The 13,933-nt window shown below is 47.4% G+C and overlaps 1 protein-coding gene across 3 annotated transcripts in view; it reads right to left on the bottom strand.

Annotated features, from left to right (window-relative positions):
• LOC142587383 (uncharacterized) overlaps nucleotides 1–13,933 on the bottom strand; it is a 209,680-nt gene that overhangs the window by 39,143 nt on the left and 156,604 nt on the right. The window contains exon 6 of one of the 3 annotated variants that reach the window (XM_075698342.1): nucleotides 9,708–9,975. The exons of the other annotated variants lie outside the window; for them this stretch is intronic. Coding sequence (XP_075554457.1) covers nucleotides 9,944–9,975 — 32 coding nt within the window. The 3' untranslated portion in view covers nucleotides 9,708–9,943. Of the gene's footprint in view, nucleotides 1–9,707; nucleotides 9,976–13,933 lie in introns of those variants that run through there. 3 annotated transcript variants of the gene reach the window in all.

Here is a 13,933-nt window from a genome sequence, read left to right as displayed (position 1 = left end):
ACGCTTTGGGTCGTATCTTGCCACACAACGATAATCGTTATCTGTCTTGCTTGCGTTTCTACTCTTGAAAACACTGCTCTCGCTGCTTTCCTGCCGGGAACGCTTTGTTATGCTGATAACGCGCATGCCGTTCGTGACTTGGAAGTACCGGGCTCGCAGCGTTTCAGAAAGGAAATGCGGACAAGACAGATTGCGATTATTGTTGTGGGGCAAGATACGACCCGATGGGTCTAATTTTGTTAAGGAGTGTAGTACTATGATGGCGCGTACCGAGCAGTCTTGCCAGGGTGGAAAAGAACAAGCTTTATAATTGACGACCTCAGTCAAACCGAGCACCCAACTTGTTCATTTCATACGCACCAGCAGTAAGCTTTGGTGGTAATGCATATCTGTTGATGGAGTAGCTTGAACAAATCAATGTTTGTATAGTTTGTAACTTCTGTATTTTTACCATACTGGCGAAATTAAAAAGCGTACTGTCATGGCCACTGATGATCGCAAAGCGAAACGATGCTCAAAACACCGTAACCACGGGCTTGCTTGGCCAGGAACACGGTTCGGTTACTAAATAATATGTACACTTAATAGGCACACTTTCTTCAGCCGAGTAGAGTGCCAAAAGCAGGGAAAATATTACTGGCAACCGCACCTGCCTTCCCCTTGTGAATTTCGCGCTAACCGCGCAAGCTCTGCCTCAGGAAATTTCATTGGCTATAATCAGCGCTTTACAGGATGATGAGATTGAGCCAGTCACAGTGGAAGATCGTCACATCTCAGCCCATACCGTGACATCATCGCACGGTACTGACGTCGACATTGAGAAGATGGTTTCCTCTGACCTTACATCTGTTCAAGCTGAAGCCCTTTGCCGCGTTCTTGACGGCTATCGCGACATTTTTACTTTTACAATTGACCCTTAGGTCAAACGTCCGCCGTGACCCATCGCATAAGCATTGGCGATGCGAACCCTATTCACCGCCGTCCATATCGTGTTTCTGCGTCCGAACGAGCTGTTATCCAACAGGAAGTCAAAAAGATGCTTGCAAAGGACATTATCGAGCCTCCCTGTAGTCCCTGGGCTTCTCCCGTCGTTCTTGTCAAAAAGAAGGATGGAACGTGGCGTTTTGTGTAGATTATCGCCATTTGAACAAAATCACAAAAAAGGACGTCTACCCTGTGCCACGTATTGATGACGCTCTAGACTGCTTGTACGGTGCCACCTATTTTTCATCTATCGACTTACGGTCAGGCTACTGGCAGATATCCGTCGACGACATGGACCGAGAGAAGACTGCATTTATTACCCCTGACAGCCTTTATCAGTTCAAGGTGATGCCTTTCAGTCTCCGTAACGCGCCCGCCACCTTCGAACGAATGAGTGACTCCTTGCTTCAGGGGTTCAAGTGGTTTGTGCTATCTGGACGACGTCATCGTTTATTCGCCCACATTTGACACGCATCTAGACCGTCTTTCAGCGATTCTTGAAGTGTTCCGCCGCGCCGGTCTCCAGTTGAATTCGTCAAAATGTCACTTCGCTCGCCGCCAAATCACCGTCCTTGGACACCTCGTGGTTGCCAGAGGCGTACGACCTGATCCGGTCAAAATTCGCGCCGTTACGAACTTTCCTGTTCCGAAGTCTACCAAGGAAGTTCGCAGTTTCATAGGGCTGTGCTCTTATTTCAGACGCTTTCTGAAGGATTTTGCGACCATCGCATGTCCTTTTACCGACCTTTTGAAAAAAGAAGCCCCATTTGCTTGGCGACCTGGCAATGCTGCATCTTTTTCGCATCTCATTACTCTCCTTACCACGCCTCGAATTCTGGCCCACTTTGACCCGTCTGCCTCAACGTAAGTTCGAACTGATGCCAGTGGTCACGGCATAGGAGCAGTGTTAACACAACGCCAGCGTGGACATGATCGCGTTATAGCCTATGCCAGCCGACTTTTATCACCCGCCGAGCGAAAATATTCAATCGCAGAGCGCGAGTGCCTCGCGCTTGTGTGGGCTGTTGCGAAATGTCGTCCATACTTGTACGGACGCCCCTTCTGTGTCATCACTGATCAACACGCGCTCTGCTGGCTATCCTCGCTCAAGGACCCCACGGGAGGACTCGCTCGCTGGGCGTTACGCCTGCAAGAATATACCTTCTCCGTGGTATATAATACGGAACGCTTGTACCAGGATGCCGATTGTTTGTCCCGCTACCCCGTCGACGAACCGACTGATGCGGACGCCATCGCTTGCGTTTTCTCTTTGTCCCAGTTGCTTGAAATCGGCAACGAGCACGCGATCCTTCATTACGAGCCCTCATCGACCATCTAGAGTCAACGCCTGGCGACGCCTCTCTCCGGATGTTTCTCCTTAAGGAGGGGACATTATTCCGCCACAATCTCGATCCCCACGGCCTTGACCTTCTGCTCATAATTCCATCACACCTGCGTTTGACTGTCCTCCAACAACTTCACGACGCTCCTTTGGCTGGACACTTGGGCGTCTCGCGCACATACGACCGTGTACGCCGTCGATTCTTTTGGCCGGGTCTCGTCCGCTCCGTGCGGCGCTACGTTGCCGCTTGTGAGCCCTGTCAGCGCCGGAAGAAGCCCTCCACACCTCCAGCTGGATGTCTCCAGCCGATCGAAATCCCACCGGAACTCTTTTTCCGTGTTGGTCTAGACCTTCTTGGACCGTCTCCTCTCTCGGGCTCCGGAAATAAATGGGTCGCCGTCGCTACTGATTATGCTACGCGGTACGCAATCACCAGAGCCCTTCCGACAAGTTGTGCTACTGACGTTGCTGACTTTCTGCTCTATGACATCATTTTAGTGCACGGTGCTCCGCGCCAATTACTCACTCACCGTGGTCGCAGCTTTCTGTCGGCAGTCGTCGAGGACATCCTCCGCTCCTGCTCGACAAAGCACCAGTTCAGCACGTCCTACCACCCAAAGACCAACGGCCTCACGGAGCGCCTCAACCGGACCATCACCGACATGCTTTCAATGTACGTTGCGACCGACCACCACGACTGGGATCTTCACATACCATATGTGACGTTCGCGTATACTTCATCGCGTCACGACACCGCCGGCTATTCACCATTCTATCTGCTATATGGCCGAGAACCCGCGTTGCCCTTGGACACTTTGTTGCCCTCGGCCACACGTTCAACCACTGAATACGCCCGCGACACGATCGCACACGCCGACCACGCGCGCCAGCTCGCCCGCACCCGTCTCGAGGCCTCACAGGAGCATCAGAGACGCCTCTATGATTGCCACCATCGCGACGTGCACTTTACTCCGGGTTCTCTGGTGCTTCTCTGGTCACCCATTCGACGTGTGGGCCTTTCCCAAAAGCTGCTGTCGCGCTACACTGGCCCATACCGTGTGGTGCGACAGGTGACCGATGTCACGTATGAAGTCATCCCCGCCGACCTGTCAGCGTCATCGTCGGCTGCATGTGATATCGTTCACGTGGCGAGACTAAAGCCATACCAGACACCTTTCACCGCGGATGTGTAGATTAAGCAGCGGGACGGTGCCTCTACTGCCGGGGGTGATGCTACGGAACAGCCGCCACAGTGAGGCTCCACTGAGGAGGAAGAAGACGACGTGGGCCCCGCTAGATATAGCGCCGCCATTTTGGCCTTCCGTTAGCTTCCCTGTAAATAAACTGTATATAGTATTGGGCTCCAGCTACACGTAACAATATGCTCAACCGGCTGCTGCGGCAACACCCAAGCCGTCGAGCTGGAGGAAAGGCTCACGTGACTCCTATGATGACGCCACTTACGGTGGTTCTCCTTTTGTCTTGTCCTGTCCTCCGCTGCGATCGCCCGCGACAACATCGAAACTAAAGCGTAAATTTTATTGGCGACTGCGGTCTAGCAACAAGCACTATCGAAAAAATACTTTCAGGAGTTGAATATTACCCTGACAGCTGCTCAAAACACCGCATCTCTTCCTTTTCCGGAAGCACTTCAGCTTCCCTTTTAAGGAAGATTTAACAGGCACCACGTTGCGTTTCTTCGCGTAGCACTCCACTTTCATCGTCATGTCGGATGAAGCAGTCTCCACATGCAAGGTCAGATCTGTTTCGTTACCCTGTTAGAAAACGAGTAGACCGCATGGTTAAGCACCTTCTCCCAGGGGACGATCTTAGCTGCGAAGACACGGACCACATAACAGTCGCAAACTTCCTGAGAGTCACAGGAAGAGTCAACTTCTTGATAACCCAATCGACACTCCCAGCACCCAGTCTGAGCCCTCAGTCACTAATCCATGGCACAAGTAATTGACGGAAACATTTGCGTTTGGCAGTGTAACCGCCGCGGTTTCAGTAACAAAAAGGCAATAATGGCAATAATAAAGGCAATAATGACAAAGAGCATACAAAGAACATAGCATCCCGGGATATAAAGCTGCACACTCGGCGCGGAACGAACACCACCAGCCATTAATTTCGACGTACGTAAAACATAACATTAAAAGCTACACTGAAATACCACCACACTACTTAGGAAAGTGTACCTTAATAACTACAATATATAAGGACAACTCACAACGACCTGTCAAGCTATTCGACGTAAACAATCTACCAAAATCGACGTAAAACCTCAGTCACCTCTTCAAGCACGCTGAAAAAGATGAGAAGACACATCATATTTACATCATGGGAGACTTTAACGCACCCAGAACATCACGCGGTTACAAGGCGGATACAAAAACAGGCAGGTTGTGGAAGATAACGTGAAGAAATTTACATCAGCGCAGTTCTCAACACTCTGGGGGTAACAACTCGCATAGCGACGCTCAATCATCATCATCATCAGCCTGGTTACGCCCACTGCAGGGCAAAGGTCTCTCCCATACTTCTCCAACTACCCCGGTCATGCACTAATTGTGGTCATGGTTTCCCTGCAAACTTCATCTCATCCGCCCACCTAAATTTCTGCTTTCCTCTGCTACTCTTCCCTTCCCTTGGAATCCAGTTAGTAACCCTTAATGACCATCGGTTATCTTTCCTCCTCATCACATGTTCTGCCCATGCCCATTTCTTTTGATTTCAACTAAGAGGTCCTTAACTCGCGTTTGTTCCCTCACCCAATCTGCTCTTATGCCTAACGTTACACCTATCATTGTTCTTTCCATAGCTCGTTGCGTCGTCCTCAATTTAAGTAGAACCCTTTTCGTAAGCCTTCAGGTTTCTGCCCTGTAGGTGAGTACCGGTAAGATACAGCTGTCATAGACTTTTCTCTTGACGGATAATGACAACCTGCTGTTCATGACATGAGAATGTGTGCCAAACGCTCCCCAGCCCATTCTAATTCTTGTGATCATGATTCTTCTCATGATCCGGATCCGTGGTCACTACCTGCCCTAACTAGAAGTATTCCCGTACCACTTCTAGTGCCTCGCTACCTATTCTAAACTGCTGTTCTCTTCCTAGACTGTTCAACATTACTTTAGTTCGCTGCAGATTAATTTTTAGACACACCCTTCTGCTTTGCCTGTACAGGTCAGTGAGCATGCATGGCAATTGGTTCCATGAGTTACTAAGCAAGGCAATATCATCAGCGAATCGCAAGTTACTAAGGTATTCTCCATTAACTTTTATCCCCAATTCTTTCCAATCCAGGTCTCTGAATACCTCCTGTAAACACGCTGTGAATGCATTAGAGAGATGGTATCTCCCTGCCTGACGCCTTTCTTTATTGGCATTTTGTTGGTTTCTTTATGGAGGACTACGGTAGCTGTGAAGCCGCTATAGATATCTTTCAGTATTTTTACATACGGCTCGTCTACAACCTGATTCCGTAATGCCTCCATGACTTCTGAGGTTTCGACTGAATCAAACGCTTTCTCGTAATCAATGAAAGCTATAAATAAAAGTCGGTTATATTCCGCGCATTTCTCTATCACCTGAACGATAATGTGAACATGGTCTATTGCTGAGTAGCCTTTACGGAATCCTGCCTGGCCCTTGGGTGGACAGAAGTCTAAGGTGGTCCTGATTCTATATCCGATTACTTTAGTAAATACTTTGTAGGCAACGGACAGTAAGCTGATCGGTCTATAATTTTTCAAGTTTTTGACGTCCCCTTTCTTATGGATTAGGATTACATTAGCGTTCTTCCAAGATTCCGGTACGCTCGAAGTCATGAGGCATGGCGTGTAGAGGGTGGCCAGATTCCCTAGGACAATGTTCCCACCATCCTTCAACAAATCTAATCTTACCTGATCCTCCCCGGCTCCCTTCCCCCTTTGCATAGCTCCCAAGGCTTGCTTTACTTCTTCCAGCATTGCTCTCCGACGCTCAGTCAAGCTCCTACTACACGGGGCTTTGCTTTGCACATTGGACAGTATGCTACGAATTGGGAGAAAAGCCTCGAAAACCTAACCAGCGACGACAACATAATAAACGTCACTATACACATGACACATCGAAAGCATCGCTCTACAGTCACCTTCACAAATTGGGAAAAATTCCGGAAATTGAGGCAGAAAATCACTCACACAGGACCCCACTTAGCCACGTGTAAAGGTGTTATAGAAACTAAGAAGTTACAGACTGGCATATAACTTTAGCGCCGGCTGACCGGCCCGACCTGCACCTCACACGCGTATGGTATAAACGCAAAAAGCTTTTGAGAGCCTTATCCAAGCAAGTGCATAACATTCGCCTTCGTGAAAGGGTAGATGATATAACAATTCAAGTGATCAATCATGCCCGTGCGCTAGGACAAACAGAATGGAACCATATTTGCGACAGCAACTAGAATAGTCTACACAAAGAACAAACGTGGCATCTTTCGCGCGCCCTGCTCGGCACAAAGAAACAAATGATCGCTATCATAGAGAAACACACCAGCACACAAGGTATAAACAAAACATTCGGGTAATTTCAGACGTTTACATACTTGTTGCACACGAGTCACTGAACACAGACTACACAGGCCCCCCAAACGACAACATCCATGGCGACTTCACTATGGCAGAACTAAAGATATCACTGTTACAAAACAATAGGATGACAGCGCCATGCCCTTATGGCATCATATATACTCTTCTGCGCAATGTGTCCAACGGAGACAAATAAACGTAAGATAAGATTCCCTAGGACAATGTTCCCACCATCCTTCAACAAATCTAATCTTACCTGATCCTCCCCGGCTCCCTTCCCCCTTTGCATAGCTCCCAAGGCTTGCTTTACTTCTTCCAGCATTGCTCTCCGACGCTCAGTCAAGCTCCTACTACACGGGGCTTTGCTTTGCACATTGGACAGTATGCTACGAATTGGGAGAAAAGCCTCGAAAACCTAACCAGCGACGACAACATAATAAACGTCACTATACACATGACACATCGAAAGCATCGCTCTACAGTCACCTTCACAAATTGGGAAAAATTCCGGAAATTGAGGCAGAAAATCACTCACCCAGGACCCGACTTAGGCACGTGTAAAGGTGTTATAGAAACTAAGAAGTTACAGACTGGCATATAACTTTAGCGCCGGCAGACCGGCCCGACCTGCACCTCACACGCGTATGGTATAAACGCAAAAAGCTTTATCTATGTTTTATCATATATCATGGTGACAAAACATTCGGGTAATTTCAGACGTTTACATACTTGTTGCACACGAGTCACTGAACACAGCATACAGCTAGGAATTTAGTTTGCTGCACATTAATTTTTAGACCCACCCTTCTGCTTTGCCTGTACAGGTCAGTGAGCATGCATGGCAATTGGTTCCATGAGTTACTAAGCAAGGCAATATCATCAGCGAATCGCGTCCTGTGTGAGTGATTTTCTGCCTCAATTTCCGGAATTTTTCCCAATTTGTGAAGGTGACTGTAGAGCGATGCTTTCGATGTGTCATGTGTATAGTGACGTTTATTATGTTGTCGTCGCTGGTTAGGTTTTCGAGGCTTTTCTCCCAATTCGTAGCATATTGTCCAATGTGCAAAGCAAAGCCCCGTGTAGTAGGAGCTTGACTGAGCGTCGGAGGTGTATAGCACCATCGTCTACTCACAATGGCGATGGCGCGCAGCCGTCACCTTTTAAGCAAGCAGAAAAATTGTATAGTAGTGGGTGCTATAACGCAAAACTTCCATTCTAACTTTATTCCAACATCCTCACGTCAAATCAACGTAACCGCCGTTCAAGCATTGGGCGGTGACCCGCAGCTCTTTTTAGATACCTCAATCAAACGTTCCCCTCCTTTACTGAAGATAACTTTTCTTTGGTTTCACAGTGAATGCCCAGCTTGGTCAATGCCCAACGTTCTACGAACCGGGCAGTATATCGGAACAGATGACGACGCAACAAGCGGAGAAATATATAAAGTGCGTGTTATATCAGGACAACCTCGACAGTAGCAACAAACCTAAGTGCTATGCCTACCTAGAAGAATAATTTCTTTGATAGATAAAACTTGGGAGTGTGCTCTAGAATGCCCTCCCTATTTTTACCATCCATACCAATTACATGCATACGTAGATTGTTTTGTACCATCGTCTACTCACAATGGCGATGGCGCGCAGCCGTCACCTTTTAAGCAAGCAGAAAAATTGTATAGTAGTGGGTGCTATAACGCAAAACTTCCATTCTAACTTTAGTCCAACATCCTCACGTCAAATCAACGTAACCGCCGACGCAAGCATTGGGCGGTGACCCGCAGCTCTTTTTAGATACCTCAATCAAACGTTCCCCTCCTTTACTGAAGATAACTTTTCTTTGGTTTCACAGTGAATAGCATCGCCTACCGCGACAAGTTTCCCTTGCCTAATTTGCTTACTAGAGGCGAGGAGGCGCAGAAGCTTTGCTTTCTGTGGGACCGAGCTAGAGCAGTGAGAATAGATAACGGGATGAGAAGGGTGCTGCCGGCATCTCTGATTGGTTCGCTTCCCTTTACTTTGGTTGCAGTGCCTGGTCAAAAATCGCAGCGGTGTTCAACAGGCATTTCAAAATGCAGCGGAGGCGGATCTTCAGCGAAGAATACAATATCGTGTATGTGCAGAAAGGGCCTCACAATTGCCACGCGTAATTTTGATTATAAGTAAGAAAATCGATTCTCGCTGGCTGTTCCGAGAACACAGTGCCAGAAACATCAGTGCACAGGGATCTTTTATTCCGGTAGGAATCTGCCATGTCTCCAGCTAATAAAAAAAATCGTTTTGCTCGGCATAATAATGTCATCTTTAGAGCGTCCACGCCACTGACATGACGAGTTGCAGCGGTTTTGTGACGTCGCGTGACAGACAGGCAAATTAGGCGTGGCCTGCAAACATATTCACCTATGCGGAAGGCTAACGGTGGCAAATTCATACAATTTGAAAGCAACCTTTTACTTCTGTTTGGCCTAGTCATACGTCATTAGTGCGTACACGTCATCTTGAGAGGGAGTTTTCACGGGTATAGTGATATCTCGTGAAAGACAGGCGAAGTGGTCATCGCGCCGAAAATGTTTCACCAATCACGGCTCGCTAACAGAGGAAATAGAATAAAAACAGCTAGGAATATATTTACGTCACAAGACCCATGGTACGCAATATATTTACGCTTCCTCGGCTCAAATATAGATAAATCACAGTGCATTGTATACAAGGCAGGACAGTGAAAAGGAGGCGCTAACTTCCAGCTGATTTATTATCATAGCGCGCACGTATTATAGGCATACGACTTACGAGATGAAGAAACAGAAAACAATGTATAATAATTAACGCTTTAATAGTAAAGCAATTTCTTTGTCAAGTAAAGAAATATATGAGGTGCTGATACATCGCATTGCTACTTCCTTTATGATATCTGTTTTTATAATGTCTATAGTTTTTCCTTCGCCCCAAATATCTTGCTGCACTTGACATTCAATGGAACACCACCACAACATGTACTATGATATCATAGGTTACCCTGCTTATACTTTTCGATGTCATGCTTGCGTTCAGCTGTTCCTATTTAGACGCATCTTCCCGTCTGCCTCACAAATACACAAATGGTGCAAGATAAAGTTAAGCTATAAACAACAGCTTCTGAGCAAGAAACAAACTTATTTTTGTGTTTTTTTCGCACAAACTAGAGGTTCTTCAGTTTAAGTTAGTTAGCATGCACAACTTGCAGAGCTTTTCTGGCGCCACGAACACGACACGAACATGAGCTGCTTGCGCTATCTTGCTGTTTTACGATGTTTTGCATGGTTTTTATGGCAGCGTAGGTATTCGTTCTTATCGGTTAGTTTTCTATAAACTGATGTGACGAGCGTGCTGTGCACACTTTTACGAACGTCCAGAAAGGTGATTGCGCAAGTGGAATATGTATTGAAGAATGAGATGGTTGGATGGGTTGCACTGAACTGAGAAATGAACTTCAATAACTCTTCCTCGCCGTGGGAACAGAGTCGGAATACGCCGTCAAGGAATCCTTTGAAAACATTGGTTTTAGCGTGCAGCTCTCCGGAAACTATGATTCCAGTATGACCATGAACATGTTGGCGTAATTGGGACCTACATTAGTGGCCATTGAAAGGCCGTTGACTGGCACGAAGTATTTTTCCGTCAATGTAGCAATTAATACAGCAAATAAAAATAGCAATTTTAATACAGGTCGAAGTGTGTGACAATCAGTGGGTTTCTTGAACACTGACTCTGAAAACGCATGCAAACGTGCGCGAGTGTCATACGCGTGTCGTGTATTACAGCGAGAAGCTGTTAGCGTCTTGGTGGTCGGCATTTTAACGCCATAAAGTTTAGTATCCCGTGTTGCAGAAAATCCAGCGTCGTGGCCGGCGTCAGCGGAGTCGTCCGTGAGCAAAAATTTCCGTATATATTTAGGTATATGTATGTGCCACGCCTTGCTATATGACATGCGGTATATGCGGATTATATTGTCATGCCGTTCAATCACTAACGTTGCTCACAGCTTGTCTTACATTCATAACAACGTTATTCATCGGAATTTTGATAATGACAGCCCGCAAAGAAATCTGAAACAATACGCCGATAGCGCATGCCTTTTATATTAAATCTTCTCAACCTGACATATTCAAAGTGGGAAACAATACCAAAATGATGTAATATTTAGGCGGGGTTTTGCACTGCCTCCGCGATCAGCCCATGCATGAGGCCTTGTTTCTACTAGAATACTCCCCTTCGTGTATAGCATCCGCCACTAGCTGTTACCGGGAAGCGTGAAAAGCATTCAGGGATCTTTGAATGTTATCGCGTTCTACTCTTAAAGGCCAAGGTTAAGTGTCTTCCACATTTTTTGTGTGCGTCCATGAACAAAAATCATCTCCAATGGCCCATAACCCCTCCCCCCAAAGCAAGCAAAAATGCAATGACTCATCCCCTTCGTAAAGCACAGGCTACAAGCACACAGCAAAGTGAAGCGAACAGTACATACATTCATTCGCTTCACGCATACAATGTACAAAGCAGCATACGTTTGAATAAACAACGAGCCCAAAACAAGCACCCGAACCATCCATAAAGCTTTTCATGCCCCCCTCAGTACTTGTAGTGATGGTTTCGCAACAGCTTTACTGGACATCCACTTTCGTACGGCTGGGATGGCCAGTCACTTTTTCTATACAAGAAGAAAGGGTACCGGGAGGGGGGGGGGGTTTAGAGCGCAGCTCTTTGGCGTCCGTTCCTGGGTTTCGCGTCGTCGTCGGCGTTGTCGTCGGCCTCGTAACCAGCCCCGCCCCCCTTTCATCCCCCCAGCGCTAGCAGCGACCGACTGATACCGCTGGATGCCGCTGACGCCGCTAGAGAGTCAAGATAATGTGACTGCATAGAACACCGTCGCCGCCATGCAGAAAGAGGAGGAAAGGGTCCCCCCCCCTGTTCTTGTGTGGCGGATAGGGTGCTCTTCAGTTGCCGACGCGCCGGTTATTTCACGTAGGCCCCGGCACGTCGACGAATACGTGACCACCTTCCCACGGCTAGACCTGGTTCTTAGCGCTGCGGAAGCGAGGGTATCATATTGTTTGTGTCGGCATCGGCGGCGTTGTCCCTGAAACCAACTCCGCAGCTGGGGTTGACTCACTATCGGCGTCAGCGGCATCAGTCAGTCGCTGCTATCTCTTCCCTCCTCCCTTTATCGTGTTGTCCGCTTGCTGCGCGCGCTTCTGCCCCCATCGTTTGCCGCTGGGTGTACACGCCGCCCCCCTCCCCCCTCTTCCTGCGAGTCTCCGGTTGTCAAAGCGCCGGCTCGAACTTAATTCCTTTCTTCGCTCCTCCTCCAATGCAACCCCGGTGCGGTGGCAATCAGAGAGCCAGATCGGTGGCGGCGGATCTGTATATGTGCACCGCCCGAGCCGAAATTGCCGCTGCCGTTCGCCCTGTGCGGTGGCAATCAGAGAGCCAGATCGGTGGCGGCGGATCTGTATATGTGCACCGCCCGAGCCGAAATTGCCGCTGCCGTTCGCCACTGCGAAATTATCTGCCAGTTCTTTCTGAGCCATGAGCGAGACGACCGATGGAAGTCCTCCGTCTGCTGCTGCTGCTGCTGCTGCTGCTGCTGCTAAACGAGCTGCCAGAGCAGAGGCCCAGCGCCGTCGCCGTCAGAATCCAGAGGTGCGTGCCGCCGAAGCAGAAGCTTACCTAGTGGAGTCTTTGTTAAAGGAATACGTGTGAAAAATAAAAAAAAATTCTGTGATAGCGCATACATGTGTTGCTCGATTTCTTTGCCTCAATCTATCGAAAAGGTGAAACAGCTTATTTGCTGCGCTCAAATTTCGCATTAGGAAGTAACGTAATCGTCGGTAATTTTTTTTATTACTGATATCACAGAAAGCCAACAAACAGACGCCAAGGACAACATGGGGGGAAATTCCCCCATTTTGTTCTTGGCGTCGTTGTTTGTTGGCTAGTTATATGATTTTTATATACAGTGATACCACGTCCGGAGACACTAAGAGGCTGTCTGTGGGGATATAAAGGACAATTATTTCGGGTAGGAAGTGAGTGGCGTCTTTTATGCTAGAAGCTAAACAAGGTGGTATTCCTCTACTTATGTCATCTACGTAACCCAAATTTTTTTCTGTTATGGTTCCAATCCAAGAGACAATTGGTCCCCCCGAATTATTTTCCAAATGTATTTTCGGTAGGATATAAAACCTGCCCTTAGTATGCCTTACAGGGAACAAGGATTTGGCGACGGCATTACTGATCCTGTTTTCTTTTATAAAGTCCGGGTGGGTGCTCAGAACGGTTTATCGGGATTCTGAAGTGGGGTCTTTGTCTACCTGCTTGTAAAACACGGCTTTCTCCAGCTGGTGACTGGCTTCTTTTAGGTAGTCACTGTTATTTATAATTACAATGGCACCTTCTTTGTCCGAGGGTGTTAGAACTCTGTCCTACCGCAGAGGTTTCTTAATGTTTTTTTTTCTTTTTCGTTAGTGAGGTTTCTGCTGAAAGGCTTTTTCTTTCTAATATCCGAGATTACATCCTGCTGAACTGTCACGCTGCGGTACAGGAGTCCAGCGCTTCGCTGGTGATTTTTTGCGGTGAACAGCAATATCAATAAAAAAGCCAGAAATCACCTACTGTTCATTGACTGCCAGCGGAATGCGTATCACAGCCAAACAGGGACGTCTCTAAAAAGTTTTGAAAGGTGAGGAAAATTGTGGAAAAAGGGTGCGAAATGTCTATCATGTGAGGCGTCTTCCGGTTCACCATACTGAAATGTCTGAAATGTCAGCTGAAAAAATAAAGTGGGAAAGTGTGCTGAAAATGCCTCGTTACAGCTATTGGATATAATTATTGCTCAAGTCTTGTTTATCTGTGTTGATAGGAGAAGAGGAATTTTCCTTCAAAAGAATTCCTTAGCTAGAATGAAGTTTCCTAATTCCTCGAGTGAGGTTTCCTAGAAAAGTATTCATTGAAAAAAAAACGCCAGCTAGCCATTTCAAAACGACAGAAACACGAGTGCG

The sequence above is a fragment of the Dermacentor variabilis genome, chromosome 7 (genome assembly GCF_050947875.1).
Source record: "Dermacentor variabilis isolate Ectoservices chromosome 7, ASM5094787v1, whole genome shotgun sequence".
NCBI lineage: Eukaryota > Metazoa > Arthropoda > Arachnida > Ixodida > Ixodidae > Dermacentor > Dermacentor variabilis.
The sequence above is the reverse complement of the archived record's forward strand: the minus strand, read 5'-3'. Positions and strand labels throughout refer to the sequence as shown.